Genomic DNA, 27,344 nt, shown 5'->3' with positions numbered 1-27,344 from the left:
CCAGTGCAATATTCCAGGGGAGAGATAATAATGGTATGAGCAAAGGAATAGCATGCAGATAGACAAAAATCAGTGATTTAAGATATATTTTGAAGTTTATAGATGCTCATAAACATTTGTTAAAATAAACAGTATTATTTTAGAAAAAAGTATCATTTAAAAATTCAATTTGCATTTAAATAGTTAATGTAGCTGAAGGCTATGGAGATAGTCCCTTAATTTTAAATGATGTTTATTATTTTCTAGGTTGGCAAAGTATACCTTATAATTAATTCATTATTTTTCCACCAACGAAGGGAATATTGCATAGAATTTTCTATAACACCTAGCATATTGCCTTTTGGCCATGAAAAAGATTTTTCATACTTCTTTATAGGCAATTTTAATGAGTTTAAACTTATTACAAAACATAGACATTTCCATATTGCTTATTCACATTCCCCAAATGTGACTGACTTTGCTAGAAGAAAAATACCAGTATGTATATATCTTTAAAGAGCTATGCTATTGAACATTTCTACTATTAGATTATGACTGAATTATTTAAGCTAATTAATTCTATGCTAAAAACCTTGAATGAAACTTACACACTACTTAGGTGGACATACCACCATTCACCAAAAATACGTGTTATTTTGTTTGATTTTCCTCCTTTGAACAATCAAGGTCATCTCCCCATTGAAAAGCATAATCATTTTTTGTTCGTTTGTTTCTACATTTTGAAAACTCGACACTTGTTTCAGACTCTTTATCCAATTGGTATAACAGAGTGATAAAATGTGGTAAAATTGCTCTCTTAGTTTTCTAGGGATGCTGTAACAAAGTGCCACAAACAATGCGATTTAAGACAACAGAAACTTGTGTCCTGGGGTGATTTAAAACTCAGAAATGTATTGCTTCACAGTTCTGGATGTCAGAAGTTCAAAGTCCAGGTGGGACCATGCTCCTGCTGAGAGTCTGGGAAGAATCCTTTCTTGTCTCTTCCTAACTCCCAGTGGTTTTCCTGCAACCTCGGTGTGCCTAGGCTTGTAGCTGCCCCATTGCAGTCCTCTGCCCTCACACGGTCTCTCCCTGTGTCTCTCTCTGTCTCTTCGTTGGATGCTTCTTTTAGAAGGACACCAATCATATTAAATTACAGGTTCACTCTACCCCAGTATTACCTCATCTTACCTAATTTAATCTGCAACAATCTATTTCCAAATAAAGCCTAAGGTACTGAGGGTTAGGGCTTCAGTATATCTTTTTTTTGGGGGGGACATAATTAAACCCATAGCAGTTACCAAAGCTGCTGATGAATGTGGAATAATCTGCCACTAGGGAATTACCTACCAGTCACTCACTCCATTTCCTTTATATATTTTCTACATTACTACATTACATATAGAAAAATAACTAGAGATACCAAGAGCTCGTGTGTGTGTGTGTGTGTGTATGTGTGTTTGTGTGTGTGTGTGTGTGTGTGTGTGTGTGCATGCTCACTTCTATGGACATGGATTAGACCCCATCACTGATAACAGATGGAGTCGTGGAGATCAATGCAAATTGTGTTTTACATTTCCATGTTTAGGTCATTTTTTTACTGAGGCATGCATAGTCATTGCCAAAATTTTCTTAGAGTGAGCTGTGCATTTTGTTCATGATATCAGCACTATTTTTCATTCCCTTTCTCTCCAGTGTGATTTAATTTAGGCAAAATAAAATTGAATTCTGATGGATGGCTTTTATTTATACAACCCGTAAGATGGGTTACCAAATACCAAAGTGCTTGACAATTTGGTTTAGGGTGGATTTCCACTGCTGCCTCCTTACGCTTGGGAATATGCATCATCTGTAATGATGCTCACTACTCTTGACAGGTGATCTGAATAATCCGGTTGCTCTAGTTCTGAATTTCCTCAGTAACCTGATTTGTTTCCATTCAGTTCTCTGGTCATTTGGCAATATTCGATCGATACTTAATGTACATTCACTGGACACCAAGCACAAGAAAACAGAGGTGAACCCTAATCTTTACACTCAAAAGATCTCTCCTTAAATAACTAAATAAAGGGCTATTTTTCTTGGTTACTTTTCTTAATAGCTTGCACATTGGATTATGGTGTATCAAGTATAAAAATGAGTTCAACAGACAAAGGAGATGAATAAATAGGGGTATGTTAAAGTTATTCATGATTCTGTGTTTGTGATTCATACCTGTTTTTGTATATTTTTATTTCAGCTGAAAGAGACATCAGTGTCTATTGTGGGGTGCAGGCCATTACGATGAAGATTAACTTTTGCACGGTACTTTTCTCGGGTTACTCGGAAACAGATCTGGCACTGAATGGAAGGCATGGGGACTCCCACTGCAGAGGGTTCATCAATAACAACACCTTTCCAGCAGTGGTCATTTTTATCATCAATCTCAGCACCTTGGAGGGCTGTGGAAACAACTTGGTGGTAAGATTAGTGTGAAATTCTGTGCTAGGTCTGGGGTCATAAATAAAAATCTCCCCATTTCATGAAAGAATAAGATGCCCAATCTATCTCTTAAGAAAAAAAAATACAGTGAAATTGAACAAATAACTTTCCTTTGCCTGTTTGAGGCATGCACTCCCGAATACACAATTCTATCTTCCAATAATGGTTCTGTTTATAGTAGTGGGGCAGTCAAGGGGCCTGAGGTCAGCTGTGCTCCTCTAAGCAGCATGATTTTGCATGAGTGACGTTGATGGATCTGTCTTTACAGTGTAGCATTAGCCATATTCCCCATGCTTTATAAGAAAGTATCTGACCATTCAAACAATGTTTGTTCCAGTGAGTCTGGCAGTGAGCCACTTGGCTTGCTGAGTTAGTGACCTCATTTAGAAAAAGGATGAAAGAAAGGGACGCTTGTAATCTTCTTTCATGCTTACCATTGAATGATCAATGCGAGTGCTTTGTAGCAAGGGGCTGTCAGTATTTCTGGTACAATATTCTTAAATGTGTGGGACTGTCCTTTGAATTTCAAAATGTTTATCATATCCAGTTTTACCATGAAATCCCAGTAGCACACTCTCTGTAATCATTGTGAAAATGGAAACATCTCTTTAAACATTTCCACCCTGAATTAGAAATACTAGTTTGTAGCATTCATTTGTTTATGAATGCGTTGAACACCAAAATAGAATTGAATAAGGAATTGACTTTCCAGTGAACTAAAATTAATTGAAGTGAGTATATTGTGATTTGAAGGGAGTATTAGTTGAATAGTTATACTGAAATTCATTTACTATTTTTTATTTTGCTTATTTAAATATAATCGTATTGGTAAATTAACAAATATGAAAAAGGAAATGCAATAAACATGATCACTTAGCCCAGGGAGGGAGATATTGACTTTTCTCTTTACAAGTTATTATTTTGTATTAAGGAGAAAGGATTGATTATTCCAAGGCCAGGGTTTCTAAGACTTGGTGGGAGATGGAAGACAGAGAAAATAGATTTCTCTGAATCTTCTTTATCTTTTCCCAGAGGGCTTTTAGAATATTGTGCCCATGACCATTTCTAAACCTGCAGCTTGAGTATTGTTGACTCTTTTTATTAAAAACGTTTATTCAACTCTGTGAGTTGTGTGCAGAGAGGTTATAAAGTGGGCCTAAGGGAGAGTGATGCAGGTTGATTATTACAAGTCCCTGTTCTGTGTGGAGGGAAAGAGCCTATGTGGAGATGAGCAGCATTTCCACATCTCCCACCATGCCCTGAAGCCTTTCCTTCGCTTTCTTGTCTGAATGAGTCATCTTACCCTGCTGCCTAGAAAGTGATTCAGGAGAAAAGCAAGGAAAAGTGTGCAATGCGTGTGCTGTTTACCTTTTTAAAAGGCTAAGTCTGCTATAAAAATTACTAGGCCGGGTGCGGTGGCTCATGCCTATAATCCCGGCGCTTTTGGGGGCCGAGGTGGGCCGATCACCTAAAGTCAGGTGTTCGAGACCAGCCTGGCCAACATGATGAAACCCTGTGTCTACTAAATATACAAAAAATGCTCCAGGCGTGGTGGCGTGTGTCTGTGGTCCCACCTACTTGGGAGGCTGAGGAAGAAAAATAACTTGAACTGGGGAGGCGGAGGTTGCAGTGAGCTGAGATCATACCACTGCTCTCCAGCTTGGGCGACAGAGTGAGACTTTGTCTCAGACAAAAAAAAAAAAAGAAAGAAATTGCTGTATGTATGTATGTGTGTCTTTTTTTTTAATAGACAGAATTGGTTTGTTTAGCTATTGAATCAAGTAAGTACTGGGAGGAGGGGAAGATTTGCTTATCTTTCATTTTTTGCCTTAGATTCTACCAGCTTTGGCAACTGCTCTAAGGGAGTTCCTGCATGGGAAAAAATTAGGTAGGCTACTAAGTCATTGGATTGCAATCAAGATGTTTTCATTCGTAAAGATTCTTGTCCCATTTATAAATTAACGAGGAAATTGCTACAGCTTTACTCATGTGCTGTTAGGTTCATGCATTAAGTTTACTGTTGTTGAAAATCATCATAGATCTTAGTAATACAGTAGTGTCTGCTAAAATATTTATTGAGTGCCCTCTTGCATTTGACAAGGTAGAAGAAGCTAGAAGAACTCTCTGGTATTATGAAGGTCAAAGAATTATTGATTATTCCTAAAATGGTGGATCTAAAATTTTAGTAAGACTGGAGAATTCAGTGAAAGATAAGCAGACCCAAGGAAATATACAGGGATAACATTTTTACATAACTTCTGGAAGTTCATGAACCCCCAAATCTATCTATAAACTATTATCCTAGAAGTTGATAAGCATCTTTATGAACCAGGAGAGAAAGACCCTGAGAAGACTAATCCTCAGAAAATGTATGACCTTCATTCATTTGTTCAAAAATCATTTCGGGGGCCCAAGATGCTGGTAACTGTGATATGCCGAGTTTGCAAAAGTGGACAAAATGGTCCCTGCCCACAAAGAGCGTCAATGATGGTTAAGGGAACTTCCCAGAGAACAGGCTGCCTTTGCTCTGCCTACTAATATGATAGAGATAAACACTGCATGTGGGGAGTCAGGGGAAATTCCTAGGGAAGGTGAGATCTTGAGGAGGATGTCACTTTCACCATAGGATACGTTATTGGAAAGTGGGGAGAGTGACAGACAGCATTATTGTCAAAAGTTGGAGCCTGGAGATATGAAGCTAACAGGGAAAAAGGATCAGATTAACAGGGTTTTTTTTTTTTTTTTTTCAGCCATGCCAGAGAATTTTGCCGTCACCCATAAGTGTTTTCAGATTACTTATTGTAACCCTCTGAACCTATAATCACTCTTCTTTCTTTTTTATAAAGTATAAGTAAAATGTCTTTGGTAAATATGAAGTTTCATTTATACATGTCCCTTATAAATTGCATTTGGATTGTATGATTTCAAAACCTTCTCATTTTACAGTTGAACTAGACCCTAGAATTGATCTTGCTTACTGTTTTATTTTGCATATGAAGTGCCTGGATGTATATATAACCATTCAATCATTAAACCGCATCTACCGTTCTAACAGGTATCCACAATTTCTGGAGTCAGTGCTTATGGAAATGCAACTTCAGTACAAATAGGAAATATTTCAGGATACATTGATACTCCAGACCCACCAACAATCATCAGCTATCTACCTGGGCTTCTTTACAAATTTAGCTGTAGTTATCCATTGGAATACCTGGTTAATAATACCCAGCTTGCTTCGTAAGTTTGCATTTTATTCCTGCTTTCTCATGTTGAATTTTTGCTTCAGTCATTTCATATCTTTCAGGGACTTAGAAAGGTAGCAGGATTTATTGAAAATAGTTAAACTGAAATAATGTAATGGGAAGCATATTAGGTCATATATATATATATATATATATATATATATATATATATATGAATGATGATCCATAAGAAACCCAAACCATTTTTTCCCCAAATTAAGCTAATTCAGACTAGCCACTTGTCTTTCTTGGGTTATCTTCACTCCCTTTGCCCAAGAGCTTTGAGAGCTTTTGCAGCCCTGAAAACCCTGTAGTGTCCCCAGTGTGTTGGCATTTGGTAACTACATTGCTGAGTTTTGCTTGGCTTCCCTTTCTACCATATGCTTTCACTGCTGGGCTCCGCTGCCCCAGATCCTGGGATCTCCATTCCTCTGTTGGGCGGTCAGCTGGATGGGTGCTGATGATTCTCCTAGAACCATGGCATCGCTGATGGACATGGAGCTCCAGATATGGACTGAGGGTTTAATTTAGCCTTTTGTTTATATCCATGTATTCATTCTTTCCCAAAGCACATACTCCAGGAGAGGACAGTGTCCACATTACAATATAATCGCCTGGATTTATTGAATATTTTTGACAAAATGGGATGATTAAGTGAATGCTTTCTCCAATTTTAGGATTTGCTATTATTAAGTCTCGGTTATTGCTTAATCTTAGTGATGAGGAAATGTGGAGGCTACATTGTACTTTAGTGAAAAAATATTCATAGCTGGTTTTAATGGTACAGTGATGACAAAGGCCTTGGTCAGAAGCAAGGCTTTGATGTGGAACATGAGAAAGGAAAGGCTTTGAGTCAAAACAATATGGGTATACAGGGAAACGTCTCTTACTCTGCCCCCACTCTCCCCACACTGAACACATTCCTGAGCTTTATTCAGATCCAGGGAAATTCATTGATCATTCAATTTCTCCCTTACCCACTCTTTACCATCCAATGTTCTGGCAATGAACAAAGTAGAACAAATTCTCTGATCTCATGAAACTTCTATTCTAATGAAATTGATGAAAGTGTATTTGTATCAGATTCAAGCCTTTATCTGCCGAAAGTCTAAGAGTAATGCAAAACAAACAAAAAAAATTACTTTAAAAATAAAATGATCATAAAGCACAGCTTGTCTTTACTTGTTCCGTCTTGCTTTTTATTATTTTATCCGTTCAGAGATTTAAACAGTATAGCAACTCCAAGCATAATTAACAGGATGTCAGAATTATTCAGGAGTTTTAGTGCTTTAAATGTAACGTCTAGATACCGCTTTTACTTTAGCATCTCATGAGTGCTTTCCTTTTTCTAAATGTGTTTTAGGTCCTCAGCTGCTATTTCTGTGAAAGAGAACAATGGTACCTTTGTCAGCACCTTGAACCTTCTCCTTTATAATGTAAGTTGATGGGTGAAGGATGTTATTTTCTCTTTCACTGTTGTGAGGAGTCATTTCTGTGAATGGCTTTTATATAAAAATCTACTGAAAGCCACATTAACCCTGTTATGTCTTGATAACCATTATCTATTTTTGCTATCATTCTCTTATATCTTAGTGATAAGGTGTAATAACATCTCCGCTAAATTTTCTTAAAGTTGATAAGTGATTTAAATTTTATTTCAAAAATGTGATTTTAAATAATAACTTCAAATGTCTATCTACGTTTATGTATTTATTTGTTTAATTAGGTAGGGGTGTGTGAGTAGCTATAGTTAGCTTCAAGATTTGGGAACCATCTTGGTTGAGACCATCCTGGTCAACATGGTGAAACCCCGTCTCTACTAAAAATACAAAAACTAGCTGGGCATGGTGGCGCATGCCTGTAATCCCAGCTACTCGGGAGGCTGAGGCAGGAGAATTGCCTGAACCCAGGAGGCGGAGGTTGCGGTGAGCCGAGATCGCGCCATTGCACTCCAGCCTGGGTAACAAGAGTGAAACTCTGCCTCAAAAAAAAAAAAAATATTGGGGTAATAATTTTTTTTATGTGTGATACAAAGATTTCAACAGTACAAATGGTGTTTCCCTTGAAGGTATGCTTGGTGATGAATGTGTTAATATTTTTGACATGGGTTTTGGCTGATAACAATTCTGTCACATCTGAAATAATTTCGATTGACTACATAGCATTGTCTAAATTTTTGTCATGTAAATATTGACAGTGGCAGCAAAATGTAAAAAATACATGGATTTCTATTTATAACTGTAACATTAATTCCCCAAATGATATTTTCATGTTGATTAAAAATTTTTATTCATACATTTTAATTGCCTGATTTAAATTTCAATTTTTCAATCTATCAACCAACATTTTTGTAAATTATGAATCTGATTTTTGCATTATTATTCATGCCATCATGGCACTGAGTTATAATTCATGCAACTGATTTCAAAGTCAGTGCTTTATACTTTGAATATAATGAGCTATAAATATTGTAGTAGGACATTTTCCAAAGGCATTAAAAAAATCATGTTTATAAGTTTGCAGTCTGACATCACAGAGTTCTAAACAACAAATTAAAATGTGTTAGAATCAACATTGCCTTTCTGTCATTTCTAAACTTTCTTCTGCAAAGAGAAGCTGCCAAGATACTTGGTTCTGTAATACTCAGCAAATGTGCGCCAATATCTGTTTTTGATATGGCCAGACATCTACTATTGTTGTTAAGAATATTTATAGAACTTTAAACTGGAAAATTTCTGTCTGTTAATTTACATGCATAAGATCTCTGAGGTAGAGTTGAGATTACTAGTTGGATTTAATATTATTTATTGTAATTGAGTGAGACAAGGATGAGAATTCCTGATTCTAAAAAAGAAAAATATATATCCATATGACATTTAATGATACTATTATATTCTGTGAAATTAAACTATTCTCTCATTGAAGTAGCAGAAAATCAAAATTTAGAAGTGTGGATTTCAGGAAAACTTTGTTACTAAGGTCTTTCTTTTATTATTAGAGATGGTATTGTAGCCTGTTGCTAACAAAGTATGAACCTTCAAGGAATCTCTGAAATTTTAATGCTTAAAAATGTCTATAATTTGATGATAACCTTAATATTTTAATTATACAGTAACCAACTTTTTGATACTGGACTACAAGTGAAATAGACGTTGTCCAAATACTTATTTTAAATCAGCTATAGAGCAGTTTTAGTTTGACAGAAAAGTTGATCAGAAAATAGAGATCCTTCCCACACATAACCACCACCCTTGGACACATTTTTTTTTTTCTATTATGTACATCTTCTATTAGGGTAATACATTTGTTAGAACTGATAAACCAATATTGATACATTGTTAACCAAAGTCCATAGTTGACATTTCTTTTATGTTTAGGCTACTCTTCCTCTTGTACATGCTATGGGTTTTGACAAATATAAAATGGCATTTGTGCATCATTTCTGTATCATATGGAAGAGTTTCAATACCTCAAACAAAATTTTTTTAACACAGCGTCATCATAGTATTTTCCATGTTACAGGATATTTAAAAATTAGTAATTTACATGAGAAAAAAATTGGGGTATACTTTCATTAGTTGATCCAAAATCATATTTATCATTTGTTTGGAATATTAACATGTAGCTAGCCAGATGTGATTTTTATTGTAGCATTCCAAATAAAATATTATAATCTTTAGAAGCCATTAATTCCTATTTCACACCCAAAGTTTTTACTTCTAACCCTTGAGGATAATGAAAACTTATATTATATTCTTACTGCTTTCATTTTATGATTTGTTATTTGGAGAGGAAAAGTCGTACCCAATTCGATGTAGCACCATAGTTTATTTTATGTGTTCTGTGATTTATGTATAAGTATCTGAGGGTAGATTATATTTAGAAAACCAATGACTTCTATCAACTATGTGATTTTCACTGCAAACTACTAGTTGAACTGTGTCTTTATTTGGCGTGATATAAATATGTCAGTTTTGTTCATTGTGGAAATGGAAAGTAGGGATGCCTTTGTGTACTGGAATTCTACCGAAAAGTTAGATTCTTCTAAGAGACTGGACCATCAGCAAATTTTAGATAAGGTTATTATAATTGTGAACATTTTGAAACTATTGGTGAAAAATTAAAATGGATATAATTGATTTTAGGACCAATATATTACTGAGCAAAAGCCACCATACAAATTGAAGTTGAAAATTACCTCTTAGAAGAAATTTCAGTAGGAAAAAATTGATGATTTATAATTAGACTATGGCTGGATCATACACCACTTGCAAAATGACTCAGCAATATAATATTGTAAAGAAAGTAAGCATTCTTCTGGACAATATTGATGCAAATATAAGATGAAAGGGCCGTATAGTTAATGAAGTGTAGATTACTTAGAGAATTTGGAAAAGGGAGCCTGAAAGATAATCATATAAAAATACTCCCTATCAGACATGGTTAGAGGAGCCATTATCATTTATCGCCAAAATACAGAAACCAAAAGACAGAAAAGGATCACTTTTTAAGTATAACGTATCTCTTATCTATTTGGTTTTATTTGGGAATAAAATTTTCCATATTCACATTTTTTTTTCAAAAGTAAAGCATCCAAACTATTACTGTTTAAATTATACAATTCAAAATACATTGCTTTCTTCCAAGCCTTTTAAAGAGAGTATGGTTGATATGTTGTCTTTCCTGATGACTTTAAGATTTTATAAGGAGTATTAAAAACTTTTCTTTGCTGCCAAACAGCAATGTCTTCAGAATTACTAAGTTTAGAGAAACAATTGGCCTGTGTGTTAAATGATGTAACTGCTTAAACTTGGAGGGCTTTTCTGGTTTGATTTTGCACTCTATTTTTTCTGGTTTTCTTCATTATCAAATTATACCTGCCACTTCTTAATTTCTACTTTGATGCTTTAATCTACCGTGGGTTTGAGAATGATACAAATAAGCTCTCTAGAATTGGTCTAAAATAAGGGTTGAAAAGCAAAAATGAAGTCCTGAGATACCCTTTTATGAGTGACCCCTAAGGAATTTGTGCAGGAACTATATGGCATGTATTTTAGCAGCTTGGAGAGTGTGTTTGTCTCAAAAGCTGACTCTTGCCCTATAAAAAATATAATGTGCATATACCTCATTTTGGTTTCCTGTGTATTATTATTTAAAGTTCGTATCTTGAAGATATTGTTATATTCTAGAAATTTGGTTCTTCTGTACTTTCTCCTATTATGCCTAGAAGAAAATTTCTGTTCTTGTATGACTTTGAAATTGTCTTACTTTGGTTTTCAATTAAATTTTAACAATTTCAAATTGCCAGGTAAGTGATTTGGGGGAAATAAAATATTAGCAGAAGTATAAGACCTACAGTGTCGACAGCAAAGGGCTTAAATTGAAGCAGATGTAATTTAAATAAACTGAATATTAGCCTCTAGTATAATTCAAATAAATGAAATATTTATTTAAGTAAACTAAATATTGACCATTGAATATTAACCAAACTGAATATTAACCAATAACCACTGGTTATAATTTAGATATAATAACTAATGACCACTGAATATAATTTAGATACACTGAACATTAGCCACCATATATGATAAACTATGAAAAAAAAGATTTATACATGGAATCAATTGTTACAGGGATATGGCTTAGTAACAGTTCTGCCAAGAAACCAGAGGGTTACCTAAATCCTTTTTGGATTGATTCTGTAGATTCACGTTTATTTATTTTCTCTTTTATTTTCTGACATTGTTGTTTTGAGTGGTAAGTGTGCTGTTGTTGGGAAAGTAATGATAGATTGTTTATTGTTTCATCATTAGGATTCAACCTACAATCAGCAGTTAATTATCCCCAGTATAGGATTACCTTTGAAAACCAAAGTATTTGCAGCTGTACAAGCCACTAATCTGGATGGCAGGTATTTTCAAACTCTTATCTTTTTTAGGTTAAAACACTTTCACTGCCTAAACCCTCATGAGTCATAAAGTTAGCCCATTGACTTTTAAACTCAGTTTGAAAAATATTGTCATTACCACAGCATTTAGGCATGCTACTAAAAAGAAACAACAAATGACAAAGTTTAAGAGGTGACACTCGTGTTTTGTCATTACTTGGAAAATAACAAGTCTTCCCATAAAGAAGGCGAGTGGTTCCTGGAAGGCAGCATGGGGAGATCTGGGATGCCGGAATGTTCTATTTCTTCATCAGAAAGATGATTAACCAGATATAGTCATTTTTGTGAACACTTGATTTGCTTGCTTTTCCATATGTACGTTACTCTTCAATATAAATTTATTAAAGAATGAAAGGACTCTTTGCTAAGAGTCTGTGTCAAAATTACATAAAATGGTCCCCAGTAATATCTCTGTTAAAAAAAAAAAACTATTAAATTTTAGATAATACTTAAGAGAATTCAGAGCAATCAAACTGAAAAGGAACTCAAGCTGAAGATCTAATCCTGCCCTACAAAAAATGTAATGTGAAATAGTTTATTTTGGGTTGCTCATGTATTATTATTTAAACTTTGCATCCTGAAGAGATTGGTATACTCTAGAAATTTAGTTCATCTTTATGGTCCCTCTTCCAGTCCAGAAGAATACTTCTATTCTTGCATGAGTCTTCAAAACTGTCAATTAGCAATGCAGGATTTTTTCCATTTTATTGGCATTTACTTCCCATGGATTAGTATTTTTTTTTTATAACATCAGAGTTGGAATGGGCTAATATATAAATGTGAGCAAAATCTACCCTTCTCGGGGAAGGCTGTGGTTGTGTACGTACCTCATGGCTTTCTCCTCCCTAACACAGTATCTTCTGTGGACTCCATAATCACCAAACCACGATTCTGGTATATAATTGATGCTCTAAACTCCCTTGCAGTAGTTGGTATTATAATATCTTCTGATTCTGTTAGGGACAGTAATGTCTAGAAATTAAAGGCTATTGTTTATTGTGAACACATAAGCAGCTATGTAGGTCATTTTAAAGTTTGCTTCTCAGACTTTGACCATTCAGTTGTCTTGTACACAGTTTTTTTTAATGACATTAGCCTTGACTCTCCTTAATGTGAAATTGACAATTTGGTGCGGATTTTTTTAAACACTGAGTTCAGGAGACAGTTATTACTTTTAAAATTTTTTTATGGGTACATAGTAGATGTAACTATTTATGGGGTACTTGGGATGTTTTGATACAGGAATGCATGTGAAATAAGTAGGATGGGGTAGAGAAAGTTTTAATAAACAAGAAACCTCTGCAAATAACAAGTTATTAACAGTTATATTCCATGGGATAGGAAGTTTGTCGATATTTACTTCCCTTGTATTAGTAACTGACACCCAAAAGGAAATTCTGACTCTAGATTATATTTGCTTACATTCTTTCAGATGGAATGTTTTAATGGATTATTGCTACACAACCCCATCAGGAAACCCAAATGATGACATTCGATATGACCTCTTCCTTAGGTAAGACTTAGCTGTCTAAGTATTGTATATCAATACAATACTTTGTAAATTACAAAGCATTTTGTAATTACAAAGTCAGGTAAATTACAAAGCACTTTTATAGCTTATGAATTTCAAGTTTTACATTTTGAACTTTGAGTCCTTATAAAACTGAAAGTATAAAAGCTGAGAGTACTTTTCAACACAAAATGCTGATAAGGCTATTGCTGAATCAGAGTTGTAAGTTTGGTCCACCAAAGATGTTTTATTCATGTTTAGGAGATACGGGAATATATCACTGTCTTAGGAAAATCATGGTTAGGATATTATTCTCAAGAAAAGAAAGGCAATTGAGGTTACTATTTATCTGCAGCTAGACTATCTTGTCTGTCGAAAGGAGAGTAAAATTAAAGCAATGGTCTGGATAATTTAGACCCCAAAATACTTTTGTTCATTTATCAGTATTTAGGATAAAACTATAATATAACCTACCAATCCTTCTTTTATTAGAGACAATAACTTCAACCTCGTTCCCCAATAGACAGTGATAGAGTGAAGGTAATCTACATTTGCGGAAAGAGGACATTGGTCATAAAACCATTAAATCATCCTAGTTCCTTTTCAGCATTTTTATCTGACAGCAGAACAGACTTGAGAGTCAAGCAATGTCTTCTAATCATGCTTATAAAATGCAGTTGACTCGGATCACTGCAGCTTATTGACACATGTTGGAAGTAATATAATGGGAAACCAAAAGAATATACTTTATTGGCTAATCAAGGGCAAGACGATGTACAGAGGGTATGGTCAAACTGTTACTCTTACGTATCCTATTTCTGGAAATGTTACTTTGGGTAAAATTTTTGGGAAAAAAATGTCAGTATGTATCGAAAGCCTTAAAAGTTTCATATTCTTTGATTCCAGCTTTACAAATTGTGAAGTGTATTTTTAAATATTTATGATGTTCTGGTCTATCAGTGATATTTAAAGTAGTAAAACATGGGAACAAATTGTATATTCGGAAATAAGGGAAGAGCTAGGTGAATTATGGACAACCAGTAAGTTGAGAGTCCATATGGGTATTACCTTCACATAAAGTTACATATTAGATAGAAAAAATGGTTGGCTTTCCTTACCTTCTTCCTTTTTGCCTTATTGGTATTTCTATCTTTGAAAATATGTGATTATTTAACATTTAAAGGTATTACAATATCAAGGAAAAGGATCATCATATATAATTGTATGTATACCTTTAAAACTTTGGAGTCATGAAACTGTCTTCTGCCCAAATAGTAGAAACCACAAAATAACATACTGAAAATTTCATTACATAAGAATAAAACTGTACACACACTCACACACACACACAATATCCAAAGCCAAATAACGAATTGACAAAATTTACAACTTATACAACAAACCGGTAAGTACTTTTCTTTTCTTTTTTTTGCACTGAACTGTGGAGTATATTTCATTAATATTTATGTAAAAGTAAAATCTTATTATTATTGTTTTAATAATAATTTTATTATTAAAATAATGTTTTATTAAACAAAATTTAATAAAATTTTGCTTTAGGTTCTGGGCTGCATGTGCAGGTCTTGCGGGACTGTTACATCGGTATACATACACATGCCATGCATGGGGGTTTGCTGCCTCCATCCCCCCATCACCTACATTAGGTATTTCTCCTAATGTTATCCTTCCTGTCCACACCCTGCTATCCCTCCGCTAGCCCCACAACCCCCAACAGATCCCAGTGTGTGATGCTTCCCTCCCTGTGTCCATGTGTTCTCATTGCTCCATACTCACCATTGAGTGAGAACATGTGGTGTTTGGTTTTCTGTTCCAGTGTCAGTTTGCTGAGGATGATGGTTTCCAGATTCATCCATATCTCTGCAAAGGACATGAACTCATCTTTTTTTATGGCTGCATAGTATTGCATGGTGTAGATGTGCCACATTTTCTTTATCCAGTCTATCATTGATGGGCATTTGGGTTGGTTCCAAGTCTTTGCTATTGTAAACAGTGCCTCAGTGAACATACGGGTGCATGTATCTTCATAATAGAACAATTTATAATCCTTTGGGTATATATCCAGTAATGGGACTGCTGGGTCAAATGGAATTTCTATTTCTAGGTCCTTCAGGAATCACCACACTGTCTTGCACAATGGTTGAACTAATTTACACTCCCACCAAAAGTGTAAAAGTGTTCCTATTTCTCCACATCCTCTCCAGCATCTGTTGTCTCTTGATTTTTTAATGATTGCCATTCTAACTGGTGTGAGATGGTATCTCAATGTGGTTTTGATTTGCATTTCTCTAATGACCAGTGATGATGAGCATTTTTTCATATGATTGTTGGCCACATAAATATCTTCTTTTGCACAGTGTCTATTCATACCTTTCACCTACTTTTTGATGGGGTTGTTTTATCTTGTATATTTGTTTTAGTTCTTTGTAGATTCTGGATATTAGCCCTTTGTCAGATGGGTAGATTGCAAAATTTTTTTCCCATTCTGTTGGTTGCTGGCTTGCTCTAATGATTGTTTCTTTTGTTCAGAAGCTTTTAAGTTTAATTAGATCCCATTTGTCTATTTTGGCTTTTGTTTCCATTGCTTTTGGTGTTTTAGTCATGAAGTCCTTGCTTATGCCTACATCCTGAATGGTTTTGCCTAGGTTTTCTTCTAGGGCTTTCATGGTGTTAGGTCTTATGCTTAAATCTTTAACCAATATGGCGGTAATTTTTATATAAGGTGAAAGGAAGGGGTCCAGTTTCAGCTTTCTGCACATGGCTAGCTAGTTTTCCCCACACCATTTATTAAACAGGGAATCCTTTCTCCATTGCTTGTTTTTGTGAGGTTTGTCAAAGATCATATGGTTGTAGATGTGAGGCATTACTTCCAAGCCTCTGTTCTCTTCCATTGGTCTATATCCCTGTTTTGGTACCAGTACCATGCTGTTTTGATTACTGTAGCCTTGTAGTATGATTTGAAGTCAGATAGTGTAATGCCTCCACCTTTGTTATTTTTGCTTAGGATTGTCTTGGCTATGCAGGCTCTTTTTTGGTTCCATATGAAGTTTAAGGTGATTTTTTCCAGTCCTGTGAAGAAGGTCAATGGTAGTTTGATGAGGTTAGCATTAAATCTATAAATTACTTTGGGCAGCGTGGCCATATTCACGATATTGATTCTTCCTAACCATGAGCATAGAATGTTTTTCCATCTGTTTGTGTCCACTCTTACTTTCTTGAGCAGAACCACTCTTCTTAATGCGTAAAAGAATTTACAAGAATAAGAAAGAAAAAAGCCAACAACACAACAGAATTTGGGCAAAGGACACAAACCATTTGCAGATAAAGAAATACAAATGACTCTAAGTTATGTGAAAAGATACAGAAACTCATTAATTATAAGACAAATATAAATTAAAATTATAGAGTGATAGTTCGTTTTTACTCTCAAATAAGGAGTAGTAAAAACTTTTATCCATACACCTTAATGATGCAGCTCTGGAGAAGTAAGCATCATTTTCATGTATTTCTTGTGAAGTCCAAAATGGAACAACATTTGTAAAGGGCAGTGTGGCAATATCTATTAAATGATTCTAGAGATGGATTTTGTAGATAATCCTATACATGTTCAACATGATATATCGCAAGGCTGTTCATTATTACTTTGTTTTTAAAAAGCAAAAGATTCAAAAAATGCATGTACATGAATAGGAAACAGATTAAATAAACTCTAAAACATGTCCATATGAAATACTATACAGCCGTGGAAAAAGAATGATGAAGCTTTCTAAATATTGATACAGTTAGATCTCTAAGGTAGACTGCTACATCTTTAAAAGGCAAGGTACAAAACAGTGTAGACAATATGTTATAATTTGTTTAAAGAGGGAGGACAATAAGAATACATTGCTTCTGTTTCTGTTTTCACATTCCCTGGGAATTAAGTAAAAATAAGTGAAAATAAATTTGAATGAAAATAGATGTGAAAATAAGTAAGATCACCACTGGCAGGTTTCAATGTATTTTAAATTATTTGGAGTTTTGAACTATATGAAAGTATAATTCTACAAACTATTATTGCAATCAGAAACTGATCTGTTTAAATTTTATGATCCGGATTATTTTTGTCATATCTGTTGAATTGGCTTATGCGCTTATTAAATATCTGTAACATGGCATGGTTCTGTTAGCTCTTAATGTAATGGCAGATCCTTAACACTGTAGAAATTAATTTACAAGTCCCAGTAGGTTAGTACTTTCCAGTGATGTCCTGTTTGCACATCCCCTAAAATTTAGCTGTGACAAAGATCCTCAGACCACCGTCATTGAGAATGGCCGAAGCCAGCGGGGCCGGTTTTCATTTGAAGTGTTCCGATTTGTGAAACACAAGAATCAGAAAATGTCCACTGTGTTCCTGCACTGTGTTACCAAGCTCTGCAGAGCAGATGACTGCCCCTTCCTTATGCCGGTATGTTTTTAAGGAACTTAACTCTTAAGTTTTTGAATTGTTCTGAGCTGAACCGTTGTCAAATGTCAGAAACTAATTTCTGCATAGAAAGTAGATAGGTGTTAGATCAAATAGTTTGATGTAGGATTTATTCATTTGTCTAGTAAAGGTCTACTAAACATCCTACTTTGTGCCAAGCATTATACTGAGGATAAGAGATGAGGTATGCACAAATTCTGAATTTAATTATATTATCCTTTAGGATCATGAGATGGTCACAGAAGAAAGCAAGATAAAAATCGTATGGTGCAAAGGCAGACAAATACACAGTTTGTAGTAAGAGGTAGCATTCACAATCGTGAGAGAGATGAAGCAGAGGAGGTGGAGAGGATTGGTGGAGGAGATGAACTTCAGCTGTTACTCTGAAGATGGCTGAACCCCAAAGAACCAAAATCAAGAGTGTGGGAGACGTCACGGACCAAATGATGGTCAAAGACACAGACACATAAATTAGGGTGATCAGAGAGCTTCTAGTTCTTCAGCAGGGTTTTAGAGCAGAGTAGAAATGATTGGGGAGGGAGAGGACTGGGTTGGTGCTAGAAAGGTAGATTGTGGCTGGATGGTTAGAAAATCACTTAGATTAAAAGTTAAAATTGGCCGCACGTGGTGGCTCACGCCTGTAATTCCAGCACTCTGGGAGGCCGAGACGGGCGGATCACGAGGTCAAGAGTTCGAGACCATCCTGGCCAACATGGTGAAACCCCGTCTCTACTAAAAATACAACAACAACAACAACAACAACAACAACAACAACAACAACAACAACAAAGCTGGGCTTGGTGGCGCACGCCTGTAGTCCCAGCTACTTGAGAGGCTGAGGCAGGAGAATTGCTTGAGTCCGGGAGGTGGAGGTTGCGGTGAGCCAAGGTCGCACCACTGCACTCTAGCCTGACACCTGGTGACGGAGTGAGACTCTGTCTCAAAACGAAAGAAAAAAAAAGTTAAAAGCAATAAAAGGTGTGCATCTGAATTGCATGCAGCCACCATTAACGTGCAGATCTATTTAGTATGAATAAAAAAATTCTATTCTGACCAGCTGTCTAGGGTCACATCATTATTAACCTGAGAAAAATGAAGGCCATTTTAAAATTTGAAATACCATTAATATGTTTATGTTTATGTTCAATTCATGCATAAATGGGAAGCTATTTCTTCATGCTCATTGATCCCTTTGGACTGAGAAGCTGTGTCAGATGGGGGTAAATGGTGAGTCCACATTACCTTGAGTCCGTGCTGACCAACATTTCCGGGAAGGATTCATTAAAGGCTTGAGAGAAATAAAAGGAGAAAAGTTTGATAAACACAGCACTTTTTCAAGAGAGCCATTGAGCTATGTAAATTTATGAGGCAGAGCAGGGTGACAGCAGGAGGAAATAAGAAATGTGGCCCCCGCCAGGGTCACAAACACTGTACCCGTTACATGCAGAGTAATTAAATAAAGTCATGGAAGGAAACGAATAAAATTAAACCCGTGGTATCTCTTCCAAAAGAATCTGCTTTGCAAATGGCCATAGAGAGACCATTCTGTACTGGTGTGGAATTTCATTTGCTTTTCCTTAACACCTCAGATCTGCAGCCACAGAGAGAGGAGAGACGCTGGCAGGAGGACGACTCGGAGCCCCCAGGGCCCTTCGGGCAGCGCGGTGCTCTCTGCGGGCCCCATCATCACGCGCAGCGGTAGGGCTGCTCCTCCTTCTGTGTGTAGGGACAGACGAGTCCAAAACGCCTCGTTCCCTGGCTTCTAACGGGAACTCAGAGTGGTTCCTAAACGGCACTGATTAACTGTGAGACAAGACAAATGGCTAAGCAACTTCAATTTCACAGTGGTTTTCCTGTTGACTCCACTTTGACACAAAGGGCAATATTGTTTTTACTGCATTTCCTGTTCACACACACACACACACACACACACACACACACACACAATATAAAGGGATACAGAATTTGTAGATTTAAGTGAGTGTGAACCCAGAGATAAAACGGAGATGCAATGTAAAAAAATCAGAAACTAAAGCCAGAAAAGCTGGTTCTAGCTTTAGCTTTTGTTCTAACAAGTTACATGACTAGAGATTTTACTTCATTTCTCTGGGCAAATGTTTCTTCATTTTTAAAATGAAAGTTTTAAAAAGTAGACTTTAAGATTCTTTTTTTCTAACTCCATAGTTCTAAATTTGTGCCGTAAAAGAGAACAATTCTGATTCAGATTATATGCTAATAATGTTTTCTCCATTTTCTATCAACCTTAATGCTGTTACTACGTTTAGTTATATTTTCGGTACCTTTTCTCCCATGCTGCTCATCCCACAGACAGAATAAAGTTTTGCTTGAAATAAGCAAAACAGCAAAAAGTGGTTTTGGCCCCAAAAATTCAGACAGTTGCTTTAATTACTTTCTTTCCTGTGTTCATGTAGACATAACATTATTTAGAAACAAACTAATCGTTCTTTTTAATAATGCAGAGATGTATTAAATATGAAATTTCAAACTTAGTCCGTACTCCCTGAAGATTTTTGGTATGCGCTTCCACTGGTTTAAAAATGACTCGTTTGTGGCTTGTGAAAGGCCCAGTCTTGATCTCTATCTAGCTGTGAGAAATAGCTCATAGAATTTCATTTAATGAAAACTCAGTTCTTGTTGCCGATTGTTAGGATTGCTTTCGGGTAGGCATAAGGAAAGAGATTCTCATTTCCATGGAGCTTATCTAGAGCCAGTTTGGTGTAAGAAAACAACTATTAAAGCGACATTTCTTCTGTTCATCTTGGATGGATGGCTTTTCCTCCTTAATTACCCTCGTACTTCCTTCTTGCCTGTGCCAAATTAAGTATTACAAATTTTAAATAATTTGTTAGCTGTATTCATCCATTCTTATGCTGCTAACAAAGACATACATGAGACTGGGTAATTTATAAAGAAAAAAGAAATTCAATGGACTCACAGTTCCACATGGGTGGAGAGTCTCCACAATCATGGCAGAAGGCGAAGGAAGAGCAAAGGCATGTCTTACATGGTGGCAGGCAAGACAGTGTGTGCAGGGGAATTGCCCTTTATAAAACCATCAGATCTCATGAGACTTACTCACTATCATGAGAATAGCATGGGAAAAACCCACCCCCATGATTCAATTACCTCCCACGGCCTGTGGGAATTATGGGAGCTATAATTCAAGATGAGATTTGGGTGGGGACACAGCTAAACCATATCATTAGTATAAAATAATTTTTTAAAATACAAAAAAAAAATTCTAAGACTCCCAAAATTCCAGTAAAGATAAATAAGTACAAGTCTCTAATTCTAACATAACTAACCAGCTGTCCAAGTTTATAGATTTCATCCATCCCATGTCTAGTTGCCCAAAATATCTGTGTTAACACCACTAAGAGGTATCACAATGCCTCTGATGGCATGCCTGGATTTCTTTCTGGTTTTCAAACCCCTTTGCACCTCAAGAATGTCATTTATTATCCAACATGCTAGAGCTGTCCCTGAGTCACCTTGGGTTTCTCCACTGGCCGAGCACCCAGAGGAGCACACTCACACACTCAGGGTCCCCTTGAATCCTCTCTCATTCTCTCTGGAGTTATTTTGAGTAATTTTTCTAAATAGCATTTTGTCATGGTCTTCATTTTTTGGTCATCAAGGTGGTCTCACCACTTAGAGGAACATGTATAACAATGTTTACATTGTAACACTACAATATCCATGAAGAAATATATGCTTTAACATTCCACATGAACACAGAACTCAGAACTCAAGCCATATCCATCCACAGGCAAATCCTGTACAAACTTCATGTTCAGCTTCATGACCAGAACTACCCTCTTTCATTAGTTCCATTTTATCAGCTAGAATTTATCTCTCCAGGTCCTGGGGCCAATTTTATATAGACAAGTCCAGTGTCAGGCTTGATTTGCTCTCTCCCAAGCTCTCTGATACCTGGAGGTTTTGCTCTGTTTGCTCATTGAACCACTCCTTTTCCCTTGACATCTAGCTTAGGTCAAGTTCAGTAAGTTGTTAAACTTCAGAACTCCTGTTTTGTTTTGCTTTTTAATGAAATCAAATCTGTTCTGGCTATTTTTTACCCAACATTGTTGATAGTTTTTTTTACTTGACTTAGGAAAATCTTCGCATCCTCAAAAGGCAACCCACAAGAACAATTTTCCAAAGTATTTTTATTTAAAACTTCAGAATGCTGTGTTTTCACTCATAGGCGGGTATTGAACAATGAGAACACATGGACACAGGGAGGGGAGCATCACACACGGGGGTCTGTAGTGGGGGAACTAGGGGAGGGACAGCAGGGGGTGGGGAGTTGGGGAGGGACAGCATGGGGAGAAATGCCAGATATAGGGGATGGGGAGAAAGGCAGCAAACCATATTGCCATGTATGTACCTATGCAACAATCTTGCATGTTCTTCACATGTACCCCAAAACCTAAAACGCAACAAAAATACATGCATATATAAGTAAAACAAAATAAAATAATAATTTTTTTTTTAAAAAACCCACAAAACTTCAGAATGCTAAAAATGTTTAGATAGGGAAATGCTTATCAAAGGGTCAATTCTGGAAATCCAAAGCACCACCAGAAAACAATACCTAATTGTTTTGTTTACTTAAATTCCGGTGGAGAAACCCAAGCCATATTCTTGTCCAACTAGTATTGTTGAGTTTTGTGAGTAGTTAACAATTCATTTGCACATACCTGTATAGTCCCTACATGGGACGAGCACTGTTCTAGGAACTGGGAGTATGATAGAGAGCAGGCGATAGACTGTCCTCAGGGATCTCAGAGTTCAGAGGTAGAAACAGACTATTAACAAACATAACACTGTGAAAGGAATAAAGTTGGAGCTTATTGACTTAAAATGTGTGGTCCATTTTATTACATAGGTTATTGGAGATTTTTTAAAGAAATAGTTTTCTAGTTCTAAGAGAAAAAAATTATTCTGCATATATCTTTGGTGGTTGTTTTTCTATTTATTTCAACTACTTACATGAGACAGCAGAGAATGACAATTTATCTGCCACTTCTGACTTTCCAATGGCTGCGGCATTGCTCCTATGACCTTTCTCCTATAGGCTCTCAGATGCTTAAATATACTCCTGGAGAGCCCAAAAATTTGGTATTCCAATCAGTTCTAATTCCAGAAGGCTTCAGGTGTTTCTTTTAGCATTTATGTACATGTCATGACCAAGTGGGTTTGAGGGAAAAAACAAGTCTCCTGAAAAACGTCTACCTTCCCTTGCAAGGCTAGGCAGTGCTTTGATTTTTTTTTTGTTTGTTTGTTTACAATAATACAAAAAATTGGAGGCTACCAGAAATAGCAACTAGATAAAGCAATTCTCTCTACCTTTATCCACTATCAAATACAATTCTAAATAGTATTCGAATATCACCGTTTTCCATTTCGACCACCTGCCAAAGATAGTATGCTTTCATTTTTCAGAGTCCTGGAATCTGGATTTTGTGGTTCCAGTCTCATTTGGAAAAGGGAGTGTCTTGTCCCAACACAGGGAGATTTTGTCCACAGCCAAGTCCTCATTAGCGACGACTGAGATATTGTTTCTATAGAAGTGTTGGTGGTAATATGGGAGAGTCGGGGGAGTAGTTTCATTTTTGTTAACCCTAGGATGCAGAAAATAGCAGGGAGAGCATCTAGTCGTAGTTGGGACACTTATTAGAAAGCAGCTTTCTAATTTTTAGTGGAAATTATTTTAAAGCAATTAAGTGTATTTCTAAAAAAGAAATAGCTTTTAAAAAGAAATGTTGGAGCCTTGTATATTCTTCTCCTGTGTTCCAGTGAAGCAGTTCATCTTGGGAAAAGAGCACATGGATATTTTGGAGGAATTGATAATAGTCCATTCATCCCACCTGTTTCTCTGAGAAGGCAGTGTTAAAAAGTAGTGTTGGTTAGAGGTTAGGATTTTTCTCGATGTTCTATAATAAAAATATTTTTTTATTTTTCTTTTTGTCCTATAGCAATGCATTGCAGCATTCTAAAGAATCCTGAGTGCTGTATTAATTTTGAGCATTATACTTCAGGATCAGACAGCAGAACCATCGTTTCTGCCAAAATTTATGTCTCTGAAAATAAATTGAATCAGATATTTTATAAATACCTCACCAGGTTCTCTCATTACTTGTTTTAAATAATAATCCTAAAGTTTCATAGCTTAAGATATTCATCTCCATAACCAGAAATATTTTTCATACTTGCTCAGCTTATATTATTTTAGAAAAAGGGCTCTGAAACTGAGCTTTGTTTTAAGCATATGTTTGCTCTGTCATAAAGGCTGTGACAGATGGAAATTTCTTTATCTGTAAAATGGGAGTAACGATAATATCCAAACCATATGGCTTCTGTGAGAATGAAATGTGATAATATATGAAACAGCCCTTCATGAGCTATGTGGTTTTATACACATATTGATTGTAATAATATTTATAGTCCAGGAATAAACAGTCAATGGCATACATTTTATGGTTCAAATAACAAACACAAATATTAAAACACAAATATGAACTATGAGCTTGTTCAGGCTCAAGGGTTAATAGCATATGAGGACAAATTGGACAACAGAAATCGGGAAATCAGGTAATATGCTCATTACATCTATTATTGTCTTTGCCAGGGAAAAGTGAAAAATCAACAGCTTCAATCTTTTCCTTAACAGATGCAAATGAAACTACAACTCAAGCTCAGGAGTCATGTTTTCCTTTCATATAGTTATTAAGTGTAAATTTATCTTCTTGGAACTTAAAATGATGTGTTTGCAGATTATGTTGGGCAAATTGGCAATACTTAAAATAGAGTGGCACTAAATAATGAATATTCTGTAGAAAAGAATAATAAATGGCAGGTTACAGGGCCATAAAAAATGTAATAGCTGTTAACAATTACTGCCCCCGCTGACCTGACTGGGGAGCTAATGATGAAGCAAAGTTGGCAGGCAAGAATACAGCACAGTATATATTTTATCGATTATGTTTGCATACCCAGGGCAGGGGCAGGATGTGGGCTTGGGGAAGAGAAAGATGGTGAAATCCAAGACATAGGAATCAGGGCATGGAAAAGCAGAATGGTTTAGCAGGATTTTCATTTTTTGCCTTACTCAAGGAGGTCATGGGTGGAAGTAAGATGTAGGTACAAAGTAATTATGAATCAGAATAAACAAAGGTAAATACTTAGAGAGATGATGTCACTTCTCTTTTCCTGTTTTTCCCCTCAGATGAGACTCCAACCAACAATTCACAACTTGGTAAGATAATTAATGTATTTTGCTATGTTCTTTATGTTTTTCATGATCAGTTACAAAGTTACAATCGTCTAAGTGTACTAAGAGTTTTACAAGTTTGGTGCATTTTAGGTAACAGTTCACTGCGGATGTTTGAACTCGTATGTGATCTATTGGTCAATTTTTAGGATTTGACAGCTTTTGTGTATTTTTGGTTTTGGCTGCCCATGGACAGCCTCTAAACCTTACAATTCTTTGGTACTGGGTTGAATTAGAGTCAAATAGATTGTAACAAAATTCAGTGCCATGCTGCTATGCTATAAGATGCCGATGAAAGGTTTTGCAGGTAAGATTGGCGCCTTTACAACTGGGTGTGTTTCATTCCTTGCAGGATTTCCAAGTGTGCCTCCTTTCCAGCTGAACGCCATCACCAGTGCACTGATATCAGGAATCGTCATTCTGGGAGCTACAAGCTTTTCTCTTCTTCTATGCTCACTGGCCCTTCTGCACAGGAAGGGACCCACCAGTTTAGTGTTGAATGGCATAAGAAACCCAGTCTTTGACTGACGGTAACAGGTCCTTGCTCTCTGGAGAAGGCTTCACTGACTAAACTCTGTGTGACTGCAGTCAGTGTTTCATCTGAATTTCGTGTCAGTCAGCATTCAATATTTGTAGGTTTGATAAATTTCACAGTGTAGTGTGTCAGTGTAATGATAGTGAAAGAAGTTTCTAATATTGCTCTTGTCACTTATGTGTGTGGCCAGCCCTATTTTTATGCCACCCATGAATATACTGATAATAAGTGAAAAATATTCAGGACTTACAGGATCAGTAATATTTCATTTTATTTCAATTTTCTTTTGATGGCTAAAAGATAAAAGGTGGGAGTAGACCAAAAATGAAATGTGTTGCATTTCCCCCTTAAGCATTAAAACCCACTGCAGTGGCATTTAGATTGGTACATGTGGTCTTAGAATAAATGTTGCCTTTTGTTTTAATCCAGATATTCTCAGCTTGGGGACGTGTTTTAATTGGACTGGCCAATTTGGATACCTGAGATTTAACTACTCATTCCATGACCTCCTGTGTTTTTGGCTGATTTCCGTGTCTGACAATATTCACTTAAAAAGAAAATCTTGGGACGTATATCTTAACCTGGGGTGTCCTTTTGCATAGAAGATAGTGAAAGTACTTGTTAGCTTCCTAGGTAATACCAAGTGGCCCTAGATCATTATTCATTAGAAGAGGAATGGCTGTGCTCAGTTTTCTTTTTTTGGTTCACTTGAGAGCATCAGCACATGTTAATTCTCCCCTAGGTAAACAGTTCAGCTGCTGTTGCAGCTGTGCTTCCAGCAGTGAGGTAACTGTGCAAAGATTATTTTTAATTCAGGAATCATTACACGTGAAAACAAACTGTAGTTGTGAAAAGAGAACATTATCGTCAGCTCATAAGCATCCTGTTCCTGGAAGGATTTTTAACAATTTAGATTCCCCTTTTCCTGAAACAAAAGGAAACTTAGGTGAAGTGCAGTTTGTAGAACATTGTTAGAATCTACATAAAAGGATATTATTTTCTCCCATATTTTTGATGCCAGGCAGGCAATACAAATAATCAGGAGATGGTTTCTTTTTAAGGCATCTTCTTGTAGGTGTTATAATTGCCATGAATAAACAATATTTGCTTCTAATAGTAAACTGCAAGAAGCATTTGATCTTTTGTCAGTTTTGCAAAAAAGAAAATTTTAAGCAGTCCATGTTCTTACAAAAAAAAATCAATCTTTTCTTTGTTCAAGCTACCTATGCGCTGAACAAATAAAACAATTTAATAGCCAACATCAAAACCCAGCCTGTGAAGTTGCTAGAAGTGCTGTGATAACTATAAGCAATTGCTGTAATAACTAATTTCTATTCAACATTTGTGACCCATTAGTTGGGACTTAATTTATTATACTCCATGCAAATCATGAAGCAATATTAGATTGCTTTAAATGAAATGTCTACACTATGAGTTAGTAATTAAATCAATCATCAAGTTGAAAAACAATTTTTTCTCCAATTTGCGTGAATATTTCAGGAGAAAGTGTTTATATTGCAATAATTAGCTATATAATCGCATCAACTTTGTATTTCAAGGTGTAGACGCAAAGTGAAGTAAGATCTGGAAAGTCTCTTGATAATTTCTTCAATGCAAAGAAGTTTAAATCACATAAAAAACTAATCTACTTTTCCTTGTGTTATTTCAAAATAACTTTGAAGTGACAATTCTGAACTTTTTCTGTGTTAATATCATTAACTGAGCATACTACTAATGTGATCCTATATGTACATGGATAGTGTTGAGATATGCTAGTAAATCTATTTCAGATACTTTAAGGGAATTGCCATTGATTTTAGGATTAAGTTCTGTGAATAGGACATTATATCATTTAAGCTGTTTTGTCAAT

General features: G+C 35.9%; 1 protein-coding gene across 1 annotated transcript in view; it reads left to right on the top strand.

The window, feature by feature from the left end:
- The window catches only part of ZPLD1 (zona pellucida like domain containing 1), a 39,654-nt gene extending 12,559 nt beyond the window's left edge, over window positions 1-27,095 (top strand). Inside the window, exons 2-10 of the mRNA XM_039477602.2 lie at window positions 2,219-2,439; window positions 5,516-5,697; window positions 7,066-7,138; window positions 11,516-11,613; window positions 13,082-13,162; window positions 17,453-17,624; window positions 19,232-19,340; window positions 24,895-24,924; window positions 25,292-27,095. Of these exons, the coding sequence (XP_039333536.2) occupies window positions 2,219-2,439; window positions 5,516-5,697; window positions 7,066-7,138; window positions 11,516-11,613; window positions 13,082-13,162; window positions 17,453-17,624; window positions 19,232-19,340; window positions 24,895-24,924; window positions 25,292-25,467 (1,142 nt within the window). The 3' untranslated portion in view covers window positions 25,468-27,095. The remainder of the gene's footprint in view (window positions 1-2,218; window positions 2,440-5,515; window positions 5,698-7,065; window positions 7,139-11,515; window positions 11,614-13,081; window positions 13,163-17,452; window positions 17,625-19,231; window positions 19,341-24,894; window positions 24,925-25,291) is intronic.
- The last annotated feature ends 249 nt before the right edge of the window (window positions 27,096-27,344 follow it).

This window comes from Saimiri boliviensis, chromosome 8 (assembly GCF_048565385.1).
Source record: "Saimiri boliviensis isolate mSaiBol1 chromosome 8, mSaiBol1.pri, whole genome shotgun sequence".
Lineage (NCBI taxonomy): Eukaryota > Metazoa > Chordata > Mammalia > Primates > Cebidae > Saimiri > Saimiri boliviensis.
This window is presented reverse-complemented; position numbering and strand designations above follow the sequence as displayed.